Here is a 26,968-nt window from a genome sequence, read left to right as displayed (position 1 = left end):
TCCTTAGCGAACGATATCTGACTAAGGATATGAAGCGCATTATCGTGATGGAAGACTCATCTAGGTGGATAAATTTTGAGCATGAAGGAATGTATCAGGTGATCCAAAATGTTCACGTACATTGTACCTTTCAGATATTGCTCTTCTAGTATATTAGAAGAGCTAAAGTGTCCGAAGAAAAAACTTCTCATTTTATCACATCATTACCAGCTTGCATTTTTGCTACTTGGCACGTTGGATCCTTTGAGTCATGTTGCTGTCCCATGCCCTGTTTCTGTTATGACTGGCACATCACACCGAGCTAAATATCAAACACATATCTGCGTATTGGATTTATGTATTTATGAATATGCATGTCCAACTAAATCAATTAAAGTTAAACTGGAGATGATTATTATGATTTTAATTTTATTACTAAAATAAAATCATAACAACAGATGATGATATCAACACTGTAGAGCAAAAGCATAAAGCTTTAAAAATTATTAGCTCATTATATCAACTGCTTCATTTCGGTTAAATTAAAATAAAACAGAATTTATTGAACTGAATTATTTATTTATTTATAAAATTGATCTTGCGCCCCTAGTGGAAAATTTGTACAAGTTGTTTTCAAAGCGAAAATAAGAAACATATTTAACAAGTAACAAATTGAAAATACGTTTACGACAGTATCATGATATTCATAATTAAAAACAAATTTTACTATTTATTCTATCTGTACTTTTCATCAGTAATATTTTATTGCATTCCGCGCACGTATGGCAGTGTTTTTAATCTTTTAAAGATACAAACTCTCGAGATGCATTAACTTTACTTTGTGTATGTGACGTCACTTATGCAGAAGATCTAGTATTAACAGTGCGTAGTAGAATGGTGCCATGTTTAAGTGCTGTTATAAATGGAAATATTGGTGGCGGAAGTTTTTATGTAGTGGAATTTCTTCATTTATATGGTAAACGTTTGAAAAGTAGATCGTTCCGGATACTTTAACATCTGTAATTATCAGTATTGAGAAGATAATATTGTATTTTAGGTATGGCTATATCGTCTGAGAATTTAGATGTTATTTTTATATTAAAGTAACTTAATGCTATTATTGCTGGTGTGGTAGGAAGGGAAGCATGTTTTATATTTAAATATAATGTCCATAATACTTCAAGTATGAGTAATATTTTAATTCAAATATTATTATAGTTGTGAGTGATATTTAAATACTGTGATTGGAATATGTTTATATGAAGAAATATACAAATGGCATTCATAAATTGCTGACGTATTATGTGGGAAGAAGAGGGATAAGCATTCTGAAATTTTAAGCTATATATTAGCTGAAATACAAAGTATAATTTGCTTTACTTTCCTGCCATACTGACAGGGAAAACACTCATCGGGACAGTTGATTTATTTTATTTTACCATGACTAAGCTAGCCACTGGAATGACATCAATTTGCCAAATTTTGTTCTAAAAAAGGCCAAGATATGGCTAACCGTCATTATATTATTGACTAAAACAATAGTAATAAACTAAAAATATAAGAAAAGGGGTATATAGGCAATGTAAATTCAAATAGTTTGTTCTGTTAACCTTCATTATTTTTTTTTAGGGGGGGGAGTGTAAAGTTCAGCTGAACACTTGCAGGCTACAAATTTATAATTGCTACTGTTTATTCCAATAACGTACTCGTATTATGAATAACGATATCGAATATTAAAATAATTAGAAAAGATGTTTAATATCCGTTTTTGTAAAATATGTATGCACCTAGAAATCTCGTTATTATTGTCTCAAGATATACTCAACTTTTCACTCTCTATGTTGAAGGTTATAGGGGTGGCGCACATGGTTAATGTCGGGTTTCTATTATTTATATTAGTATTGGCAGCTACAAACAGTCAGAAAGGTGACAAGTAAGGTACTAGTGGAGACATGAGAAATATTAAAAATAGTAGTCTGGTGCTATGGTATGATAGAGGCGAATATAAATGAGGAATATGACTGCAAATGGTCAATGCGCAGTTCGTGGAGTGAATTCGATGGAAGAAAGGATGCACATCCATTCATGTCTACACCCGAATAAATTTGATGTTGAGTCTGAAAAAATGCTGTTGAATGGAGTGAGATTAGAAGTGCGAAGTATAGGGGAATAAATTTATTAGGGAGGATGGAAGTGTGTGTATGCAGGTGCAGACACTAGAAGCAAGCGAGTGTGAGAATGAACTGAAAATGTTGAATTCAGTTTCTCAGGTAACAGATCTGAATGGGATGGCTAATACAAAGAGTAAAAGTAGTTGTGAGGTTAATACGCTTTATGTACACTACCAGAAGCAATCTTAACAAAAATATTTTATTTTATTTTTATTTTATTTATTTATTTATTTTTTTTGTATGGTTCTTCTTGACGAAAAGTTATCGGCATTAGCTAGACATGGCTGACAGAACATAATATAGTTCTTGGAACAGAATGTGAAGGGTATAGTATTTTCAAGATGGATAGATTTGCATCCATTTGTCAGAGGTGGACCTCCTGCTGAAAATAAAGGCCGACAACAGAAGCATATATAGTTGGTCAGTGCTATGTAGACCAGGAAATGCACAGGATGATGTGGATGTTGCTCATCGGAAAATAAGCTCAGAGTGGTGGCTAATTAATTATCTTGGACTTTAATTATTGCGACATAAATTGGAAGGAGGAAAGATCACATGGGCGGAAGAAAATAGAATTTATGCAGCTGCCAAGGGATGATTACCTGAGGCAACCTCAGAACTGTTCTGAGGATAATTAGATTGCTAATTATCCTCAGAACAGGTTCCATAAAATTCCACACTCTCATCCCAAGATCTATCCCGCTTCCACACCTACTGCAGTATAGTCTCGCACTAACTTCTGAATTCTGAAAGGCAAATCGCACGCCTAGCTACACGGAACGGGTACCTTTCTCTTAACCCCTTTTCTCAAATTACCACATTAATTCAATCATACTAAAAGACCATGCTTATTTTCTAATAAATCTAAACTATTCTCGTGATATTTTAAGATGTAGATTAAAACAGCAGCGGCTCAACCACACCGGATTGAGGAAATATGCCGTATTTCTACCTTTTCAAAGCCGCGTTCTATATACCTGTCTTTTACATGAGGCTTCTTCTATTCATACCACCAACTGATTACCCGGTCCTTATTCTGCAGTTAAAGTGCTTCTATCATCTGGCATTCTGGAAAGACCCGAAATTTTCTCTTATCGATGAGCTCTTTAGCACAGTCGCGAGGGCGATTTACTCATTGGTCGGATAGACCCGGGTTCTCTTCTATGATGAGAGATAACCTTATTATATGGTTGAAGGCATTTCGGCTGAAGATAGTTATTCGATGTACCACATACGTGTTAGTTTACTTCTCAAACTCAATTTTTATTCTTTTGGCCCGACAAACCACCTAGAAAATGTACACAAATGAAAACTGTAATATTCGGGCTTCAGTTACTTCGTTCGTACATGTAAACAATTCATTATTGTCTACGTTCCATCATCTTATAAAATCTAAGTTATTACTAAGATCAAATGTCCCCTTAGCAAGCTCGTGCTGAGTTGTATATAGTTTTTATTTTGGTCCTAACCTAGCCCATAAACTTCCTGAAATGTAAATCGGTTTGCGATTCTCATAGTGGCGTTATAGTTTTTCTGGCCCCTTAACTAACGACACTAGCATTTGCCCTCAAACACATGGTAAAAAAAAAAAATTCAGTTACCTTCTTAATGTAAAGATTACCCAAAATTTTTGATGCTTGGAGTTCATTCATCTTCAACTCCTAACCCTTCCCTCACCTTCAAATAGCTTTCAGCAATACGAAAATACCTTCATAATATGAGCAATTTTTTATCTTTTGCTAGTAGCATTCTATCGGGTCATTCACCTAAATTGGCAGGGAGCGGGGGACTCTAGAATTTCTTTATAGCCTCCCGTAAACTACTTTTATATTATCTTAATTTCTCATTCCGCTGTGCATATTCGCCGCTCTTCTAGTGCGTACTTTATTCTCTTCACGTAACTTCTCATTTTAAAAATAGCGATTTTGGTCACGTAAAAGTTAGCGAAATGTCGAAAATTAGCAGTCTCTGTAGTTTTCGTAGGTATAAAATTTACCACGATAGCCAGTTTCTGTTAGACGATTCTTTTACCAACTGTTTGTTTATTGGTTCCTCTAGGTGCGGTGCGTATTTATTGCTTCATTGTACTATCATGGAACAGCAGCAGGTTTGTGACTCAGATGGTCAGTGTAGAAATGCGAAGTTCAAAGGCACTGTTTTGTACTACAAACCCAAATGAAATGAAACTTTGTATTTCGAAAGTTTCTTTGGAAATATGCATAAATAGCCAATTGTCTAGGCTTCTGACAAAGTATTAGTCAAGTAACTTTTTTAATCAACTTAAACTTTTGTAAGTAATAGTTTACCCAGTTTAATCGCATGTGCTTCCTAGTTGCGGTTGTAAACATAGTGAAAGCACCATGAGCTGCAATCTGTCCCCGTTTCCTATCCCAGTTTCTTAGCGGGCTACATTTGATAGCAGGATCAGCATATTAGTGACCACCTTTTTAGGGAAATCGTTTATTCCCATTAACTTCGAATGCATGTATATATAAATAAGCGACTCTATAAGTTTGCTTAGTATTTTATTAATACTGATGAACAACACATGAGATGAGGTTCTTTCGAACTGCTCACAAAGAATGAACATCTGTACTTCGGTAAACACTAAAGAAATGAAAATTGAGCACATATCTTGGAATTTTTTCAGTCATTAGAATGAGTGGGTGATGGCAGCTAACTTAATGCGTATACGTTGTAGGGAGAGGTCGTTGAAAAGTAGCTGGGAAGACTGGCTTGACTTGGTCATTGGCTGGAGAACGGAGAGGACTGGCAATTGGCGTGTAATGCGACGTGGTAGGAAGTCCATTTTGGCTCGGCAGGAAGTGTCTCCCAAGTTCGACCTGGCGAAGAGGAGCAAATTGAGGGGCGATTGGATAATACGCAGGAAGTGGTGCGTAAAGAGCTGCAGGATTGTGTCCATTTCCTAGAGCGTAAGGTACATAAGGATAGTTTACCGCTTCAGGAACATAAAGCGCCTGACGGTGGGCACCATAGGTATCTCTAGGCTCGGATACTCCTCTGTACTGCGACCCCTGTCCAATTTGGTGAGTAGGTATTGCATTCACCGGATTACTTCTGATGGCAGTTTGGGAAGCATGCGCAGTTGGATTGGTCTAGAAAAGACATTTAAGCGCCATTAGGAAATATCTGGTTACCAATTCACATACATCAAATATAAACAATTTAACAATAAAATTGAGTCAGTGGTACTAGTTCAACACATAGTGGTGCTAACATCTATAGTGAAAGAGACGTACGTTTGGTTGTTTCTGATTCGGCTGTTAATTTTTCGGTTGTTTCTGTTCGCCTTTTAAATGTTTTATTGTGACCGTTTTGACAGGTCTGAACTCTGAAAGGATATTGACCTGAGTCAAATTTTTTTTTTTTTTTTTTTTTTTTTTTGCTAAACATGGAAATGCAATTGTCCTCCAATTCTTGAAATTTTATGATCTACGTTTCATTATCCGAATATCCTTAGCTATATTAAACAAAATTTTTGTTTAAATATTTTCTAATTCGACCTGGATTCGAACCGCAGGAGTTTGTCGTATCGCCTGAGTGAATCGCCCAAGTAAGCTTTAAAAAGGTGTAGAACTCCTCATACGCATAATAGAATCGAAAAAGTACAAAAGGTGAAGGGTATTTGAGCTTAATGTGGATTTGTCTCTCTACGCAGAACAGTTAGGCGATATAATACTATTTGTGCCATATTCAGATAAGAATAACGTAATATAGAACACTAAACATAGAAAAAAAATCTGTAATTATGATCCTCGAGATAACGCTGAACGAGTACGTTCATTTTCCATCCTTAAAAAACCCCCAAAGAACTGCCTCTTGTGCGAAGAAATTCGTATCAAGGTGCAATAAAAATTTGTATTTTTATTGTCTCCTGAAATGTATAAAATAGCTAAAACTAACGAACGAAATATAGAAATTAGTGTATAGAAATTAGAGGATATTACGAAGGTTCAAATAAGTGTCAATACTTACCAATGGGAGTCCTCTGAAGGGGCTTGTGAAAGCTCTGTTGAGTAAAGCTGCTTCATTCGCAGCGGGATATTCTCTTATTACTCCTGGAGAACCAGCAATGGATGGCCGATCCTTGATTTCTGGATTGCTGGGATTGTTGCGCAGGGAGGTTGCCACTGTGATTGAGGCAAGACACAAGACTAGAATCTGTAAAGAAAGTATGCTTCACTGAAAACTGTTGATTGTTTACGATGCAGAGATGAAAAAATGAAGCAAATTAGATGCTGAACTTATAACATCTACCCGAGATTTCGTACTCATGAAAATAATGTGGAATAGAACAAACCTTCCGAAGTTCAAAGACTTGCTATTTCAGAATAGGTTAGCAAGCATAAAATATTCGTACCTGAGAAATCATGGCTTCGTACTGAAGGTATGTTGACGTTCTAATGGCTGATCAGCTCCTACGGACACAGCAGAAAAGACCATATCTTTTATATACGCTTCCTCGATAGCCTACTTAATACCTTTCTCGCCCTTCCGATGTGCGATTCACTCGGGAATCTGTCATAGATGCCCCCCAGGGAAGGACTAGTACGACTGTTCTGGACGGGGGTACACGCAGTGTTTGAATTATGATGGATATTGCTCCGAAGCGAAAACGCGGAAGAAGTTTTAAATATCAAATCGGGCCGTAGTATGACAGGGAATATAACATCACAGTCAATTAGCACTACCCACAGCCATAACTAACGGTCTGTGTGTTGGTATTGCGGTCACTTGACGATATAAAACAGCTAATGGAATGGAATGCTCCGGTCACGTTTGTGGAACCCACGTGATGTTCATACCAATGCACTATCTGTCAAATGTCTAGTTGTGCTACACCTTTCACCACACGTTCTTATGAGCGAGTTCCACGTTTTCGCACTGTATGTTGTCCTTAATTGTGATATTGTGCAATATTTATTCATAAATTTCTGGATTGACAAGGCTTAAGCCTAAAAATAATAAATATTTTAATAATAATAAAAAATAAATCGTGATCAAAATCTCGAAGTCAATTTATTAGTAAAATATTTTGATTGGGCTCCAAGAACCAAAAAAAGGACAAATTGTGAAACTTACCTTTTGCTTGAATGGCTTTAGTTTACGAGGCATGCCGTGTAACTACATCATATTCTATTATCATTTATTTTGTCCATGAGTGGACAACGGTTAGATAATCCTAAAACTTGTTCTTGAGACAAAATATGGAACTTTTCAATCCACTTCAGAATCCCGAAGTGGATTGAGCGGTGGTCTTCCATCGGGAGATGAAATTCGTCTGTCACCGTAAACTTCATAAACATCCATATCGCGTTGGATGTTTGTAATCGTTTAAACTGCATAAGTCCAGAAACTGATCTCCCTTTCTCAGTTAGAATTTGTACCCTGGAGAGAGACTACTTCGCAACACAGCTGTCGGTTCATAATCTGTTTTATATTGATATGTCTGATCACATCCAATGCTGTCAATTCTTTCCCTTCATTCGTCTTCCTTTTCAGAACACACCAAATTCCACCTTTTTTTTTTTTTTTTTTTTTTCCCCAACTACTGCATTCATATTAATGATGAACGTTGCATATTTGCTTTGTTTATTTGGGTATAATTATGTGCTGTAGTTACGGACTAAAACTAATGGTTGATGCTTTAAAATTTAACCAACCACACGATTGAGTAATACATGTACTCCTAATTTATCTTTGTGTGTTCCTGCTTGATCATATTTAACTTGATATTATTAATAAGCATCGGAGCGTGGCATTTCCTAGTCGCGAAAGCAGGAGTTTATGGAATAATATCTCAAAGAAAAGTTTTATCGACAAATTCTCCGGTTAACATTGAAATATCGCAGTTCTTTATCGTTTCTAATGATGTACAGAAACCGTAATTCGTTCCTTCAGCCCAATATTTATTGATATCACGCAATTATCTCAAGTCGCAGCAACTCTTGTAAAGTAGGCGAAAGAATAAATCTGGACATTTACTATTCCAGGTAAGAAATAGGTTGATTCCATTTCCGTGTAGGATACGATGAGTTTTTATGGGCTTTGCACTTGAAAGTGGATTATCTCGAGTTTCCTGTTTGAAACTTGGGTGTTTAGAGTGATTGTAACAAGCAAATTCATCAGAAGAGCACGCAGTCGACTGTCATGCACTGGTTCTGTGCAGTGCTCATTCTTTTGATTGCAATGTTGATCAAACTGCAACATCGCTTCCACGTATTTCATTCAAAATGATTTCTTTGTTTACCAAAATTGATGGATAGGTTACAGAAGTATTTTATGGCGCAAGATACCTTTTTTTTTGTTTTTACTCTATTTTGAAACTTCAGTTGTCTTTTTTTTTTTTTAGTGATTCAAACAATCGATTCGTTTTGATTCCACATTTTAATACATTTCTGCTAAATTGAATTTGTATTAAATTATTACATTTTCATTTTAATACGTTTTGACTGCTTTTATATGAAAATATCCATTAAATAAATTTTCGTTGCCAGTAAACATTTCGATTTCCTAAATTGCATTAATGTGTTTGCCAGAATGAGTCGGAATGAGCATTACTGCTCTATTTACTACTAGAAAACTTGGTCACGACATTTGGTATATAAAATTACTCACTAAACATTCTTCTTTGTGAATAGAGTAAATCATTAAATATTGTTATTTTTTTTAAATAAATCCCATGATATATATTCATGCGGCACATTTTTGTGTTTTCATTTGACCCAACAGATGGTAATCAATATCAGATCACTTAATACTGATCGAAAACACCTGAAATAAAAGTAAATAATTATTTCTTGACTGAAGCATTTAGGACACGATCGTGTCCTATTGCGTTGATTCGCTACCTACTGGGAATGTGTAAATCGCTTTGTGCCAACATCCCGCTGCTTTCCGGATGTGCGATTTCATCGTCACGAGCCACATATGGCGAAAATGCCAAAGGCTTGTGGCGAATTGGTACGATTTGGATGAAATATGGAGGGGCGACTAGATGTGTGCTGTCTAATTCTCTGGCGAATTTTTCTTTTAATTTAATTTGAACTAAACAATGGAAACTATCATTAGTGACAGCGTTAAATGTGGTTTTATTTCGTTAGTAATTCACAGCAGTTTACATTTTCATGTAATTTTTATATTTATGCATACAAATGTAATCCTCATTGCAACTGTTACTATCTTTTGATATTCACTCATAAATAAATATAACCTCTATCAAAAAAAAAGTGTGGAAAATGAACCAGAATTTTGGTTAGACCACTGTAGTCTAATACTAGCATCGTTTGCACTCAACTTGCTCTGCACAGAAGATCGCTTACACAGTATTTCTTTCCATAAATAACAAGGGTGTCGGTATAGCCCTGTGGAAATGACGTTTGCTTCCACATTGCTAGAAAGACCTTCATAGGTTCGTTTCTAGTTCCTGACTAGAGGAACCTTTTTTTTTTTTTTTTTTTTTGACCGCTTTCGGAGTTAGTCAGTCTTTACTTCGACAGCACCGACAAGCAGGAATTTTAGCTTTACTTCACACACACACACACATAAAAAAAAGACCGTAGAACCCACACACAGACAAAAATACGAGTGTTATGGTTTAGGGACACGAGATGACGGCGGTTGTCTGCTGTATTCAATCTCCTGATTGCCTTGGTTCATTCATAGTTTAGAGCTCGCTCTCGGCGAAGAATGAAAATCTATTTTCTCCTGCACTCAGAGTCGGGGCTAAATGAGGAAAGGGTAACAGATTTTCATCCTCCTTCCTCTGTCCCCAAAGGCGTTAGATATTTAAGAGTATAATGTTCTATTAATGCTTTTTATAGTTCTACTTCCATTAGGCCTTTTCAATATTTTCTTGTTTTGATTAAAGACTTCTTAAGTAAGCTCTCCAGTGTGGAGGTTAGCAATTATGGTATGCCATTGTCCGAGCCTCTGCCATTCTTTTGATCTCATAATAGCTCTTATTACCCATCCAATTCTTTATATCCTCAACAAGTTCTTGGTTTACCAGGAGATCTTCTTCCCTCTAATTTTCCCTCCAGTACGTCTAGAGACGTTTTCCTGCTGATTCTCTTTATAGGTGTCCTGCTATCTTGCACTTTCTCTTTATAAGGTCTTCCATGAGTGCTCTTTTGGTTCGCATTAACTTCGATACCTTTTTTTTTTTTCCCTCGTTCCTTCAGTGCTGTTCTATAGCACACATCTCAAAGGCCTGCAATTTCCTGATTATGGATTTTGTATATGTCCACGTCTCACATTCATAATTCAATGTGGACCATACAGGATTTTATTATTCTTATTTTAGTCTGTTTATTTATTCTAGAGGTCATTAGTAATTTATTATTCCAAAATGCTTCTTTTGCCTTATCTATTCTTCATTTTATATCCATAACTGTTGTTTCATCTTCTGTAATCATTCTATCTATCTCTCCCTCCTTTCCATGTGTTACAGACTGGTTGGGTCTCCTCCTAATGAGGAGTTACGGCGAAATAATGCAGCCTGTATTATGGAGGTATTCATGACTGTAGTGCGTGTGTGTTCACGGGGCCGCATTGCCTGCTTGCGGAATGAAAAAACCCCCAGCTAAACTGGGGGAGGGGAACCCTACTGCCCGCGCCCAAGACCGGCTAACTTGGCATTGGTATCGAACCTAGGACAGTCCTTTCCCCAGGCATATGGTTGCGAAGCGCACAGCCACTACGCTAACCGTGCGAACCTGTAATTATTACTCCTAAATAATTATAAGCCTTTACATTTTTGAACGTATCCTGGTGATACTCCGAAATTTTGTGTTTTGTTACTTATTACCATATACTTGATTTTTGCTGTATTTAATACTAAGCCATAATTCTGACTTTTAAATTAATATTTCAACCGTATTTTGTAACTCTATTTTTGATTTTGCTATGAACATCAAATCGTCAGCAAATCTAATATCGTTAATTCTAATGCCATTTATTTTTATTCCCATTTCAATTTCTTCATATTCTTTCATTATCATTTCACTGTGTGTATTGAAAAGTAAATGGGATATTATACACCCTTGTCTCTCCTCTTTTAATATGTACTGTTTCATTATTAATGTCGTTTATAATTTGTTTCCAGTATAATTCTGTTGTTGTTATTATTATTAAACATTTATTTTCTAATATTTTTAATGGTGAATTTAACCTTTAGACAGTTCTGTTTTACAGTACTGAACAAAATAATATCTGACGACTTCACTGAATAAGGGGACATTCGCCCCTGAGTTGGAAAGACAAATTCAACTCTTCTCGGATATCTGATGCGTTTTTTTTTTTAAATTATTATGACTTCATTTCAGCTGAATGGAGCAGCTAGTCTCATACAGATGTAGCAAGAATATCTTTCGGTCATCAATTCCGGGGGTTTTTTGTTTTGTTTTTTTTATCCGCAAAACCTGCCAAGAATTTACGGAATTAATAGACTTGTACATTAGCAACACCGCCTTCGTTACTTCTGCAATAATTTGAAATAACCTAAGTACGTTTTTTGAATAAAAATTCAACGCCTCCACAGCAAATGATTATCACAATCGTAGATTACACATCTTTGCAAATGTGAGCATTCCAATATTGTGCAAATGCATCTTACTCAAACTGTGATTTGCTTGGCTTTTGTCTGCCACACTTATCTTTATATATACCGACGTAGCGATTTCCCTTTTTTTTTTTTTTATAAATATTACCACGCATCTTAAATTCATTTTAAAAATCGTATTATTAAAAGCTTGTTTCCACGAAGCACCCAAAGTGATAGTGTTGTAAAATAAGTCTCATTTCTAAAATTTAGAACTTCTGCCTCAAATTGAAATGGGAGATGAATTTCAACTGATGTGAGGGCATCACCTGCTTTTTTTTTGAAGGCATGAAGTTGCTCGAAAAAATTTCTAAGTTTAGTCTCTAGAGCAGGGTTTCCGGACTATGGAAAATTTTTACAAAAAATAATTTCGCATGTTGACGGCTAGGAAAACATCCACATGATTCCCATTCGCACAATTAGTAAACCTGTTGTACAATGGGTGGACCAAATTCTATAATCCGGAAATACCACTCTCCGTGAAATATATATCCCACCTAACGACTTTCGCAAGCATCAGTACTTAATGGGATCTGAACCCCCGGCCTATTCGTTGTGGAGAGAAAGCACTATCCACCTGGCCAACAGGCCGGCAAATGAACAGATTTAATTTCCTAATCACAGTTCATTTCAACATGCGAAACCTTAAAGCCAAGAATATATCTTCCGTGTGCGTCATCGCATCCACCACGTGCCGAAACATCAGCTGTCTTATCCCGAAGTCAAACTCTAAATTCATAATTCAAATACGTTGTGGTTCAACATCAGCTGACTTCCTTTTTGCTTATCCGAGGCGCGGCATTCGTGATAGATGAGAGAGCCGCAATATATCCAAGTAGGAGTATGGAAAATTCTTCGAACAGGAGAGATGATAACATCAAAAGGTGGAGTTGTGAGCATATGGCTTACGACTTGGGCAGGCGAGTTCTGTATTTTGTCTGAATACAGATTAATCTACGGATAAGAATGCATTCAATGCACGTTTATCTTTTCTCTCAGCTTGTGATGTGACATGTGAAGCGTGATTTGATTTCGTGGTTTGTCATGTCTTGTTTTCATCATTTTTTTAAATATATAATTATTTCCATTTTGATGTTGTTTAAGGGAAATTTGGTTTTCTAGTATTAAAACAAATCGGCGAGTTATTGTTTAACAGGTTACTATTTTTCATCATTTTTCAGAGAGTTAGGAGAAAGCGCTTGCTCCCAGCTGAATTCTCTTCAGGTCGCCAATTAACCCACTTACTCGCTTCTGTTCTTGTACCATTGACCTGGCATGGCGAAAGAGGAGTCTTGCCTCGCCCTCTTCGGAAATATTCGAGGCGGAAGAGAGGATAATATACATTCGATTTGCTGATATTGAAAGATAGGGATGAAATGAGTTGACATTACTAGAATGATTACCGTATTTTGTACTGCACAATTTTTACTTATTGCAAACCACGTGTTTCAGAATTCTATTAATGTGTGCTAATTCATCTTTCAGCAACTTAGGGGAAGAGGAGTTGACTAGCAACGTGTTCAAGGAATCATGCAAGCCAGATGGACTCGGGGTCCTTCCCCACCGGATCGTCCTCCCCTTCCATTACCACCTGCACGTTCGCGTTCTTCGGAGAAGCTGAATGTTAGTCGTGATCCTCTGCATCTGCCACCCAATCCATTCCAGGAGTTTTTGCGGCATAATCCTTTAAACAGAAAACCCCGAAATCCTTCTCCCGGGTTTAATCTTTTGCACGATGCAGGAATTCCGCCAAGCTATCGCTACGTGCCTGGTTCGTCGAAATCCATCAGTGGGACAACAGCTCGAACACACTTTCAGTCCTCTGCAGGCCCCTTGCTAAAACGGCAGTCAAGATCTTCCGGTTCGCTGACGGCAGAATCCAGAAAGCAAACAAGCGAAGATCCGTCACTCTGTGCTCAGGGGCCAAAGGGAGTTGATGTCCCTTCAGATCTTGGGGACGGTACGAATAAAATGAAACTGTACAGCGAACTCCCGCGGAAAGTCTTGGTCGACGCAGGAGTTCAAACCAGTTCGCGTGGTTTTCCTCAGCGAGTAGAAGTAGCCACAAATACTTCGTTTCGTTGTGTTCGGAAGAAGTGCCAAAGGATACGCAACTACCGGCTGTTGAGGAACACGTACGTGAGTAAAATTCGCAGGATAATAAAACGTAAGAAGAGCAGATCACTGACCTCTGTTCAAACTCAAACTGATAATGGGGATATCTGGGGTAGTTCTTGTACTGTTGATAAGGAAAGAGAATCATCGCACAGCCCTGAAGTCTTCTTCTTCGAAGATGCACTTGAGATGTTGCCTGATAATACCTCTTATGGAAAAGACATACCTCTTCTTTCAAATATTTCTTCTGACTGCAAGAAAACGAACCGCAGCCTTTCTACTTCCTACGACGAAGTGGACGAGATGAATCTTTATTGTGATACAGAAAGTGTCCAAGATCTGTTTTCACCTGAAGATGACGCACAGAACGAAGAGGAGGAACTATTTCTGCACGAGTTTGGTGACTCTTCTAAAGTGGTTTTGCTTTCCTCCAGTGACCTCGAACTTGGAACTAGGAGGAACTTTTTATTTGGATATCTGGCGCATTATGGTAGAAGAATGTGGTTACTCATGAAGCAGATCAAGCAGTTCAACTGTTTCGAATAGTCCACTGAGTGAAGTTCTGTGTTGGTTTGATGTTTGCATTGTGAAAGTGTAGCTTCTGTATTGGAGCTTTTTTTAAAATTGACATGTATTATATTTAATAAAGTTTTTCTTTATGGGCTGAGAGGCTCTTGGGATCTGAAGTATAAATGGATATTTCCGTAATACGTTACACACAAACAAAAATGCGGGGATGGTTTAATATTTCACCAGGTCTGTGTGAATTTGAATTTTCTTTTGTTTGGGATCCAGGAACGCCGTTCGGAGATATGTAGACTGATAGTAAATACACATCCTATAATTTGCAGAACTATTAGCTTAAGAACAGATCTTAAAATTTTAAGTCAGTTTCAGTTAGAAATATGAATGTGATATTTTTCCTGGCAACTCTCCTTTTACGTCCACAGTTCGTTCTTTTCGCAACGAACAAAGCGAGTCGGTGAATTTTTGGTCTTCAGAAGAAGAAGAATGCATGGCATTAAAGTAGTTCTACGTGTCAACCATAGAGAAGTCTCTGTATTGGTCTCTACGGACACCGGAAAAAAAGTATGTAAATATGGTATTGGAAATCGAAATCTTAGATCGTACTCACCAAAATAAACCCTCTGTTTTGTTCAATAATGTATCTCAACCAAATCGCTCACAGAATTGAAATCAAACAGAAATAAAAAGTGAACAGTCAATAAATATAATATTATATTATACCGTTTTGTAACCTGCCAAGGATTAAGGTGCCATCTATAGGTCTTCTTCTGCAGCTTGTCCCACTTAAGTAGGGTCGTTGTTTTTAGTGAGTCTCCTCCACAACCTCCTGTCTTGTGCTGTCACCACATTCAAGTTCTTCATCCTCAAGTCCTCCTCCACCAGCTTTCTCCATCTCTTCTTTGGCCGCCGCGCTTCCTTCTCCCGTGCACATCCATCTGCATGACCATTCTCCACATACTCGTCCTGCCTCCTCATCACATGACCAAACCATCTCAACCTTGCTTCCTGTATCTTCGTTCCTAAATTCGTACCTTTTACCGTTCCCCCTCACATAGTCATTTCTACGATCCTTTCTAGTCACACCGCACATCCACATAAGCATTCTCATCATCTGCTACCTCCATCCTGCTGATATATTTTTCATCAGGGCCACAGCTTCCATAGCATAAGTCATAGCTGGTCTCCCTACTGTCCTGTAGATTTTGCCTTTTTTAGATTGAGCGGCACCCTTTTATTTCATAGCACTCCAGCCCTCTCTCTCTCCCTCCAGTTCCTTCATCCCGCTTGTATCCTACGCATCCCACTTCCTTCTCAGCCTCTCCATCCTCTTTCACTGTTGAATTTAAGTATCTAAAGTCACTGACCTTCCTGATGACATTTCCTTCCAGCTCCAGATCTGTCTCCTGTCTGGCATCCACTTTACAACATATACTCTGTCTTACTTCTGCTCGGTCTCATACCTCTCTCTTTCAGTACTTTCCTCCATCGTTCCAGTTTAGCTGCCACTTCTTCTCTTGATTCTGCACACAGCACGATGTCAACCGCATACAACATAGTCCAAGGCACGTCTTCTCTCACCTCCTCCGTCACTACCTCCATCTGAATATTAAACAGGAATTGACTTTATATTGACCCTTGATGCAAGCCAAATGTCACTTGAAAACTTTCTTTCCCAGACAGGTCCAAACTCTTGTTTTCACATTTTTGTACATCTCCTGCACCAACCCGACATATTTCTCCGGTACCTTCTCCCTCAGACAACTCGAGACCTTGCCTTGGCACTCTATCGTACGCTTCCTCCAGATCAATAAATACTAGATGTGGTTCCCGCTATTTCTCTCGAAACTTTTCCACCTGCCTTAACCCAAAGATAGCACCTATCGTCGATCGACCAGGCATGAAGCTAAATTCTCCTTTGCAATCTCCACCTCCTTTCTCACTCTTCATCAAGAACTCTTCCTAAGATTTTCATTGTGCGGGACATCAACTTTATTTCTCTGTAATTCTCAGTCTTGTGCATCCCTTTTTACCCTTGTAGATGAGGACAAGAGTATTTTCCCTCCTCTCCTCGTGTATATTTTCCTGTTGGCAAACTTTTATGAACAGGTCCAACAGCAAGTCAATTCCCTTTTTCCCCCAGTGCCTTCCATGCCTTCACTGGGATTCTGTCATGGGCCACCGATTTTCCATTCTTCATCCTCTTTATGACCTCCTTCACTTCCACTCTACTGGTGTTCTGCACCATCCCCTCATAAGGCTGACCATCTCTGTGAGCCCTCGCATTTTCATCATTCAAAAGTCCTTCAAAGTATATTCTCCATCTGTTTCGTATATCCACATCCCTCCTTAATACTCTTCCTCCAGAGTCTCGGATCTGCCTCGCATGTAAGATGTCCTTTGATTCATTATTTCTACATTTTGCCAATCGATAAATTTTTCTGTACTTTTTGTTTCTAATTGATCACAAAGATCTTGATATGCCTTCGCCTGCGCAACGACTCTCTCGGCTTCTCGCTTTCTCTCTCTCTCTCTCTCTCTCTCTCTGTATTCCTCTTCCACTCTAGACTCGTCCCGCTTCTGCTTTGCCTTCCTCTTAGCCGTCACTGCTTCTTGTACATTATTATTCCACCACCAACCCTCCTTCTGCTCTCTAATCTTTCCAGATGTTTCACCAAGCACCTCGATTGCACAGCTCAGAATTGCTTTTGAATTATGTCTCCACCAATCTTGTACATTTTCTAATCCATCCGAAATCCTCTAACACCCTCTCCCTCGAACGGTTACTCACACTCTCTTCTTTTAAGCGAAACCACTTAATTGTCATTATTCCAATGGTTTTCCAAGGTTCTTATCTTCGACCTTATTTTAAAGTCTGCGCACAGCAGACGGTGTTGCTGCGCCACTTGATCTGTTGGGATTACCTTACAATTTGTTACTTCCTTAAGATGTTTTCTTTTAGTCAAAATGTAGTCAGTTTTTGAACTGTTGTTACCACTTCTAAATGTTATCAAATGTTCTTCCCTCTTGCAGAAAAAGGAGTTCACAATTGCCAGAACAGATCAACCGCGAAGTCGACAATCCTCTCCTTCCTGGTTCATCATTCCCACTCCATGGCCGCCATGCATCCTTTCACAGTCCCTATTCTGCCTTTCTATGTATCCGTTCAAGTCTCCTCCGACAATCACCATCTCGTTTTCTTCTAGTTCCCTCATTTCTTCATCTAGCAGGTGCCATCTACAGGTCATTTTCATTAAACTGATTTACAAACGTTCAACAGAATCGATTGATCTCTTGGGGAAAAAATTCCTCTGAGCATATCATAAAGCAATCAAAGAATAGGCTTCAGTGAATAAAATGACTTAAGAGTTTAATAACCCCAATAGAGCTTGGTAATCCTCACCTCTTTGTTCATAAACTTTGCCCACATAGAATACAAGGAATGTACCCGTAGAATTCAACGGTTTCGGCACTCTATTCTAAATATTTTAATTAGGCACATTTAATATAATTAAGTATTTAGAATAACCACTCGGTTATATTTATTTAGATTGTTCTCGCATCAGGTGAATTTCATCACGCCTTTCATGTGAACAGTAAATATGAACATTAAGTGTGGACTATGGGGGGGGGAGGCTTAAGGATAATCTAAAAGGATTAATAAATCCGAAATGATAAGTTTGATTTTCAAGAATATTCAGAGTAACTTTTTATGTTAGAGCTAGTGCGTAGATTTGTGGTATATGTACCATGCACTTAAGGAGAGCACGTGATTGTCGCCACACAGTCTGCGTATTTGGTTGAAATGTTATTTGTTACATAAGTTTGTACGTGTCACTTAAACTCACCCAACCTTAATGCACTGAGGTTATTTTGAGAATTATAACACTTCCTCTTGGTTTCGATGCGTAATTCGCAATTGACACACATCATTTTATAGAAAAGTAGAGCGCCAATATTCGACCCGAGTGCGTTCCCGGAAAAAGGTGGTCGTATCTTGAGGCTGGTTTTTCCATAGAGTAATACCTTATGAAGGAGGGATGAGTTCTTGACTAAACCAGTAAAATAATGTGATTTGATAATATACTATTTGCATTTAATAATGCGCTTAAAATTAAATAGCTCTTATAATACCTGAGTTTTAAACTGTGTGCAAAGGATCTCTATAGTGTGTTAGCAAAATATGGATGGAAGCAATGAGACATAGCCTTCGCTTCTCAGTTATTGTAGCGTCAGTTCATGGCAATGATCCGATGCTAATTGCATCCGTCGATGCGTGTGTGCGCGCCTGCGCGTCCTTCTCTTAAGAAGCAACGTTAGTATGAAAGAGTGGTTTTTGTAATGCTTCAATTAGCCACTACTAAACGCACATCTTTGTAGATACTATTCTTAAACTGTTTACTTGAATCTGTAAAAATGAGCGGAAAAGAATGTTCTCGATTATGTAAATACAGTGAGAACATTTCGCTGTACATTGGGTTCTGCGTTTAGATCCCTTCCCCTGCTTTCCAAGTTTGCATTTTGGAGAAGAGTTGAAACGTATAACTGTCGAATAAATTGATCGAATTTTGTTATTTCGTGGCGTCTGATTTCTAAAGACTTTGTGCCTCTGCACTTTGAATCCTTACATATATAGACCCATCTTCTAAAACTTCCTCCTAGGGATACGAACCAATATTAGAGCACATAAGTTCGTACGTTTTTTCGATTAGATACAACGATTAAAGTTTGTCAAGAATTGAGTACAATAAATTTCAGTAAAGATACCAAATTTCACCAAAATTGGTCCTTTCGGGATTTTTTCTGAGTATAGATAATTTATTAAGAAAGCGGATTTAAAGTCGATGCCTTTTAAATTTCAATGAATGCAGATGAAAGAAGTGAATTGGCAGTCGTAATATTTCCTATTCGATGCCACGATTTAGTGTGAAAGATTTTAAATATACTATCTAGAGAGTATCTACAGGTTCTATGGTGGGTGCATAGTTAGGTTTAATAATAAGATAACTGGTCATCTATAGAGGCAATTTCAAGTTAATATGCCACTAAAGAAAAAAAAAAAACGCGATAAACATTTGGCCCCAAACATTTTAACTGGATATGTGCAAAATCTTACTTAAGCAGAGCATTTTCCACTATATCTCAATTTTCAAAAATATATTTTGACGGCCGCCATTTCAATAAGGCTCAAAGTAAGATTGTGTAAGGAGCTTTTAAAATACAGAGCATGTTTTCTAAGGCTGTGCTATTGTGGTTAGAGTGGTTTCCAATCACTCATTTATCATCGCTATTGCAAAATCAGGAAACGATGGCTATTTATTACGTTAACTGATGGATTGCATTGAGTTACGCTTTAATTACACCCTCCAGAGAAATTTCCTTTATAAATTCCAAGTTTCTTAGTTTCTCTCTCCTCTGAAATCATGTGGCACGGCCTTTGACCAGCGTTGCTATTCGCTACGCTGTACTGACACAAATGACCTTACTTTATATCCTTGTGCCAACAGAGAACGCCATGAGTTCACAGAAAGGTCTTTCGTGTTACCTGCTGTCTGTTGACTAACGAATAGAATCAGACTATGAAAATGTTAAGAAACCGATTGTACGGGGTTTTGTATCGCTGCTTGCCAAGAACACAAAGAAATCACAAGGAACTTATCTTTTCGTGTTTTAAAAAAAAAAAAAAAAAAAAAAAAGCAGTTACCATAGCAACGCAGCGCACTTAAAAGTAAGACGCAATATTTTACTGTGTGGGAAACGAATAAAGAACCGAGAGCTATCTGGAATGAAAATCTCATAGGAAGTTAATAAATTAATGGTTAAATAATACTTAAACGGTCGCCATCTTGTGATCCTAAACACTTACTCTCGTAAAACGTACTTTCTTGTAAGCTAAGGAATGTGTGTGTGCTAGAAATGTATTAGGTTATCTACTCCGACTGGGGAATAAATTTCGTGATTGTCATTTAAGGTTTGTTTTGGATTGGGTTGATGCAACTACGCCGCAATGTGAATATTCTTTATTTAACCAAATATTTTCTCCATTAGTGCACTTCCTCAATAGCCCACTTATGAGTACATGGCGAGATTTTTCCTTGAGTTGGAAAGACTCGAACCCCGTCTCGGACTAGAGTAAGTTTTAGGGAGTTGGTCGGTTTTGTATGTTGAAGGATTTTTCTGCCCAGAAATCCACTTATTTCACATCCTACAATTTTTTTTGTTTACGCTTAACATGCAGGATTAAAAAATGTTTTCCCCCTGGTGGATTTATGTCAACCACCCGAAGAACACGCAACTTAAGGCATAATGACCTTTTCAAGTAGGCTTACTTGGTTCGAACGTAACTAAGTGATCCCAATTCTTCTTCAGTTTCTGTTGTGGGGGGGTAAACCTAGATTTGCCTCTTCAGACCTCATGTCTTTATGAGATGTTTAAGGAGATTCATGCACTGTTATTTTTCTGAATAAACACATGATAGTTTTATACCGCATACAAACGTGAAAAACCACACTAAGCAGTTAGTGTTTAAGTATAAATTGCTATCAGCAACATAGTTTTAAAAACGTAACAACAACCCCGGATACACCTCATTAATATTAATATACTACTAATGAGGTGTATCCGGGGTTGAAATTATTAGTAATATTAATACTATTAATATTAATTATTAATATACGTCTCATGACTATCGCTATCACAGCGATAGTCATGACACCTTCAAGGTAAAGGTGCACTGGTCTATTGTTCTTTAGAGGGATGGAGAGCTTACTTAATCATGTTAAGTACAGCCGTTAGTTACTTTTGTTTCTTTCTCGCTTATGACACTCAGTGAATTATGTCTCTTATATGTATTTATTTGTATGGAGTTTCCTCCCTTTTATCGCTTGTCTCTATTGGGATGAGTTGAGCCTCCTCATTGGGGGTGGGGGCGAGTATTTTTGACTTTAGATCTGTGTTCACGGGGCTGGTTTTCCTGTTCTGACGGATGAAAAACTCCAGTTTCCGGGTGAAAAAATCCTCTACCGCCGTATGAGACTGGCTAACTTTACTCGAAAGAGACCAGATAAAGGTTCCTCACGTCATAGATGGAAATCGAACGCAGGTCTTTCCGACCAAAGGGCTTTGTCTACTACGGAGGCTCTCCTAATTATTAATCTACACAGACTAATCCAAGGGGTAGAAAGGATTAATGAATTTTAGTGTAGCCAAAACCCAAGCTCCTTTGCATATTCTTGGATATCTTTCTATCCTTGAATAGAAACATCTCTTTGTATCTTTAGTTGGCGAGCTTCTTTGAAGATTGCCAACTTCTCCTTTAGTTGTATGGTATATATTCTGGTTTTGATCCCCCATCTTACTCTACTAAGCAACAACTTATAATAGGTGTCTTATATCAATTTCTTTGTTGTTATAGAATAAATTAACATGTATATTAAGTACTACTGCTAGAATACGTGGTTTTCAGCAACTTTTTTAGTATAACAAAAACACACAGTATAGAAACAAATGGAATTCTGCAAGCAGTTAAACTAATTTATTTTAACAATTATTGAATACATTTGCTGAAGAAAAAGGATTTAGAATTTAACTAAAAGAAAAAACATTACGTGGTCACAGTAATTAAAACTTGGATCGTTTTAATCTTCAAACTTTCGTAAGCATCCAGTAAGAAGTGAAGCATGAAAAACGCGTCTCAGTCCTTTAAGGACAGATCCGACAAAAGGAAGTTTTTTCTTGTAACTAAAACCGCCATGTTCGCTAGAAAGAAGAAAGGGCAAATGGTCCAAGGCTGAATAAGAGGAAATTTCTATGTATTCTTTCAGTGGATCATATTTCGTTTCTGGGATGTTGTCCGGAGTTGCGACAGTCCCTGGAATAATGAATTCAGTCATTTCACGCTTCCCTGAAAGAAGACTCTTGTCTTCTTCGATTGTATTATGATTTTTTATCTTAGAATATCCTATAAGTTTACCTTCAGACGTTGGAGTACTGGGTTCAACAGTTTCTTCTGAGCTGTCCAATAGACTTGCATTTTGTGAATCGTAGCACATCCAGGTGTCGCTGGTCTCTTCGGAAACAGGAGTCAAATGAGCATCTCTGGTTGTAATGTCTTGCACAGAGCTCGAGGCGTCGGACTCATCAGAAAGCTCGTCCATCGTTCCAGGGATGTTCTGAGTTGACTTTAAAGCTGACGTGTAGCTTTCTTCTTTACTCATGTAGAACTTGCCGAAGAAAGGATGTGGCCAGTACCAAGATACCGGAGGAAAATGTTGATGGCTGAGTTGTCTAGCTAGCATATCAGATGAGTGTAGCCAAGGAGTAAATAGTGGAGTATTTTGACGACTTGGATCCTTTTCATTTGCGCTCATTTTTGGATTATTTGGTTCTCAAAAGCAAGCGTAGTTTTAAACGAATGAAGTAAAAAGAATTACACACTTGATTAAGCTCCAACCAACTGAATATAACTAAACATAAACGGTTTGTTACTTCGTTTAAAAATATTGAAGCGAACAATCGATTCGTTTGCTGTTTAAATATTAAACGTTTTATTGTTGGCTTATTAACAATCGTATTCAGATATTTGTGTGGTTTTTCGTTTAAGGGTTATTTTGAATAGATTCTTTCTGTTGCAACTGCTGTTTGCATAAAAATATGTTTGGTTTTGAAATGATCCAATATTATTATCTGTGTAAACTCTATTCATTTATTTATTTATTATTATTTTTTTTTGAGACTTCCGTATTTCCTATTTTTGTTAGTTTATGTAAATCCACGTTTCTTTATCCGGTTGTCAAGTAATTTGAACTGAAATTATAATTATATTATCTTTACTTAAGGTTAATTTGTAACTAACTAAATATGAAGCAAATCAATGTGAGCACTATATACCTCGATTGTTAATTACTAGCTTTGGAAATGTACGATATGCAACCACTGGCGAGTTGTACAAATCGATGGACATATTAAGTAAATACAATTCGATCGATAATTCATAGTGAATATATATATATATATATTCATTTTTAATATTAACTGACTTAAAACCCGAGAATTATAACAAAGTGAGATTTATTTGAAAACGCAACATGTTTCGTCGAGATTGATTTCATCAGGCGTTAAGAACATAGAAAGATATTAAAAGACACTGAAAATAACATTGAGACACTCTAAAGCTATAAAGTTATAATATTCGACTGTGAATTACAGTTATTATGAACTTGAGCTATAGTCCGTGTTAAAGTTCTATTGTTGTACACTTGTGCGTGTGTGGAACCACGCGATCTCCAGTATCTGATAGTAGAGCTGAAAGAGTCAGGCAAATTATAGCTGAGATTATTGTTCATATGAAGCGGGTCCAAGGTGATTTCTTTTGACTCCACAATGCGGCGTTCCACCTCATCATGGCAAATGTGTAGGTTTGAAGTTGATGTCCAATTTATCTCATGTTAGCGGCTTTCGTTGTTCGTGTTTATTGAAAACAGGACATGGCCCTACGGAGCAGTTGCTCTGGTTCTCTTATAAGCAATGTCTCTCTGGTGCTCCTCGAGACGTAGTAGGATAGATTTTTCCGTTTGCCCATAGTAAGGCTTTCCGCACTCGCATGTGACTTTGTATACACCTGGGAATTGTAGAAGGTTGTGAGATTGTTTATAGTTGTTGAAACGTGATCTTAGAGTCGAGAAGCACGTTTGTATGTTAAACTTCTTTAGGATTCTACTCAGCTTTTTGGATAGTGTGCTGATATATGGCAAGACGATATGACCTTTGGAGTCGTCCTGTGTCTCTACGTTGACAGTGGGATAATTGGTTGTTAATACTTTTTAAAGAGTAGCCATTGTTTTTAAAGGTCCATTTAAGATGTTGTAGTTCTTTTTTTAGTTCTTCATCTGACAGTACGTATCTTGCACGATTCGCAAGAGTTGATATAATACCCAACTTTTGCGCTGGATGGTGATGTGAGGACGCATACAAATATCTGTCCGTGTGTGTTGGCTTTCTAAATATAGAGAATGTTCAGAATAACTTTGTATGGCTTTTTATGCCATTTATGTGGATTTTAGAACAAATAAAATTTAAATGAAATAAAAAAAAAAATTGTAGCTAAGTCCACTTATATAATCTATTGCTAAATGGCATACAGATTTATAATCCGTACTCTCGATATGCGATTCATATGTAAAAATATTTAATAAAAAATCAAAAGACTTCGTAGCTCACCTAATGTACTATATGTGTGAAGCCGCTCGTGGAGGGAATCACAAAAATATATGTGCTTTAACCGGTTACCTTACCGGCCAATAAAGATCAAATAGCACCCTCAGAAGTTTCGTATCCATCATAAATTTCAATGTAATATCAATGGTATTACAATTTTAATATGCACTTCCCATCCGTGGAAATGTGGACGTATATATACGTTCTGGCCGGTAGCGTTTAAACTTAATTTTTAAAGCTTTCTCAGGATGGTTATTCAGATCGTTAGACCTCTTTGCTGTGATGCAATGCTATGAATCCTGTTTTAAAAGCAAAATTGTTTCAATTAGTGTAATCCAATAAAAATAACTTCAAGATATGAAAAAAATCTTGAAGCTATTTAAAAAAAAAAATGAAAATTCAGTTTTTTTTTATTTTATTTTATGAATTCTATCCATAGAAGGTTGTGGACTCATCGTATATTCATGCTATGGATGGACTTAGGATTAGCAGTTCAGAAACGTTGTTGCAGAGAATAAGCATGGTCTATTTATTTTATTTTTTTTTGTTAAAGCCACTTCCCTCTTCATTAAGCTGGAGAAATAGTGGGATTCTGGCATTGGGAGATTAATAAAATTCATCTTTCTTAAAGGCATCCATTTCATGCTTGCAGTGGATCGAATGATATTGGTTGGAAAGGAAATGTTATATATATAATATTAACATTTGAAATATGCTACAATTGTCTTAAATATTCATCATTAATTTTATAAAATAGGGAAAAATACAACTCCAGTGATCCTTAGAAGTACACTCACTCTCCAGTTTCTGAAGCACTGGTCTTGTAAATTCTACGTTATTCACCCTTTTATTATTAGTTTGTTGTTGTTAGACAGGGGAAAAAAAAGGAGAAGAACATCATGAAGTTTTTACACGTATTTTAATAACCAGATTTTGTTTAATCCGGTGCTATTCATATTAAACAATAAATTATACATCGTTTATTAATCCAACATAAAAAAACAAGTCATCCGTTTAATGAATAGGATAGATGGTTTTCGGAATCTTGTCACTAGAGGTCAGCACTAGTGTTTTCGATATAGGTGAGTAAGAGGGGATGTATTTTACATGATCTTTTTCGGCCAGCATTTGAACATCGGCAGGATTCTGATTTGACGTACCTGGTTCGTTCGTTTTGACCACTGCCCGAAACCCATGGGCATCAGCGATATAATCCACCTGTCGGTAAAGGCCGTGAACATCTCGATAACCATAAGATCCTTTCTTCGATCCATACTCATCTGCATGTTCTTGATGCCATTGGATATTTCCGTGTTTGTCTTGTGTGTTGTAGTCAAACCCATATGGCTCTGGTTTTGTCTAAAAATTAACGAAAAAAAAAATCGGATTTTATTCAAAGGCATCTTCCAATTTTTAATGGTATAATTCGGTCTACTGTGGAACATTTAACAAAAAATGTTCTGTAAACATAGTTTGTTCAACAGCTAACTAGAAACTTAAATTTTATTTAATTTCGTTAATATTTCTAAACATAATTTAATTATTTAATTTGTCTTTAAATTTTAATTTAAAATTTCAATCTTGCTCTTTAAATTAATTTTTAATTTAAATTTTTAAGTTGATGAAAATTAAATTATTTTTTAATTATTAATAAATATATTTATTTTATATTAAATATGATTTCACAGATTTGCTAAATTTTAACAATTAATGATATTTTTTTTTAAAAAAAAAATAACATTTGAAATATAAATTTGACATGAAGCAGTTTTGAGAAATTATATTTTGAAACCTTTCAATGCCAACATTGAATAATGCACACATTTATTTAATTTTTAAAACTTATTGAAGTTTGAAAGAAAAAAGTTAAAATTGAATTTCGGCTGTTTACCACAAGTGGCGCTATCATTCCAGCCATATTGACATCTGTTTGTATGTATATTTGATATATATCGTTTCTATAAAAGTGTGATTAGCAGAACTACGAAAATTATGAAGATGAATCATTCTTGCCTCTCTTTTAACTAAAGAGAATTAAAAAAAATGCACAAAGCGAATAGATAAATAATTACCACTAAATAAATAATATAAATTGACTATGGATTATATCGGCAAAAGCAGATTGCTTAGATATTTAGATTTTGTTATTATTTAAGAATGTTCCGTGGCGCCATCTCTGGACATTTTTTAAATCTCTTTTATTTATATTTAAATTAAAGAAAAAAAAATGTCGAAGACAAAAATGATTTGATACTGGGTTTCTGTCCCGGGAAATTTTCGAATCTTTCTTGTCTTGAGTTTGCATCACATAACTGAATAAGGTAAAAATTATTTATAATTT

At 36.7% G+C, this 26,968-nt stretch overlaps 1 protein-coding gene across 1 annotated transcript; it reads left to right on the top strand.

The window, feature by feature from the left end:
- The first annotated feature begins 978 nt into the window (after window positions 1-978).
- On the top strand, window positions 979-14,565 carry LOC150093175 (uncharacterized). The gene is made up of 2 exons (XM_090413990.1): window positions 979-1,036; window positions 13,258-14,565. The coding sequence occupies exon 2, from the start codon at window positions 13,303-13,305 to the stop codon at window positions 14,431-14,433; it is 1,131 nt and encodes a 376-aa protein (XP_090270116.1). The 5' UTR covers window positions 979-1,036; window positions 13,258-13,302; the 3' UTR covers window positions 14,434-14,565.
- Window positions 14,566-26,968: the final 12,403 nt, after the last annotated feature.

This window comes from Typopeltis vanoorti, chromosome 24 (genome assembly GCF_054136105.1).
Source record: "Typopeltis vanoorti isolate ZY-2024b chromosome 24, IOZ_Tvanoo_1.0, whole genome shotgun sequence".
Taxonomy (NCBI): Eukaryota; Metazoa; Arthropoda; class Arachnida; order Uropygi; family Thelyphonidae; genus Typopeltis; species Typopeltis vanoorti.
Note: the sequence above shows the minus strand (reverse complement) of the source record. Positions and strands in the feature narration are given on the sequence as shown.

Bases quoted from the DNA above. Each gene is read 5' to 3' on its own strand.
- LOC150093175 (XM_090413990.1), top strand. From the start codon at position 13,303: ATGCAAGCCAGATGGACTCGGGGTCCTTCCCCACCGGATCGTCCTCCC.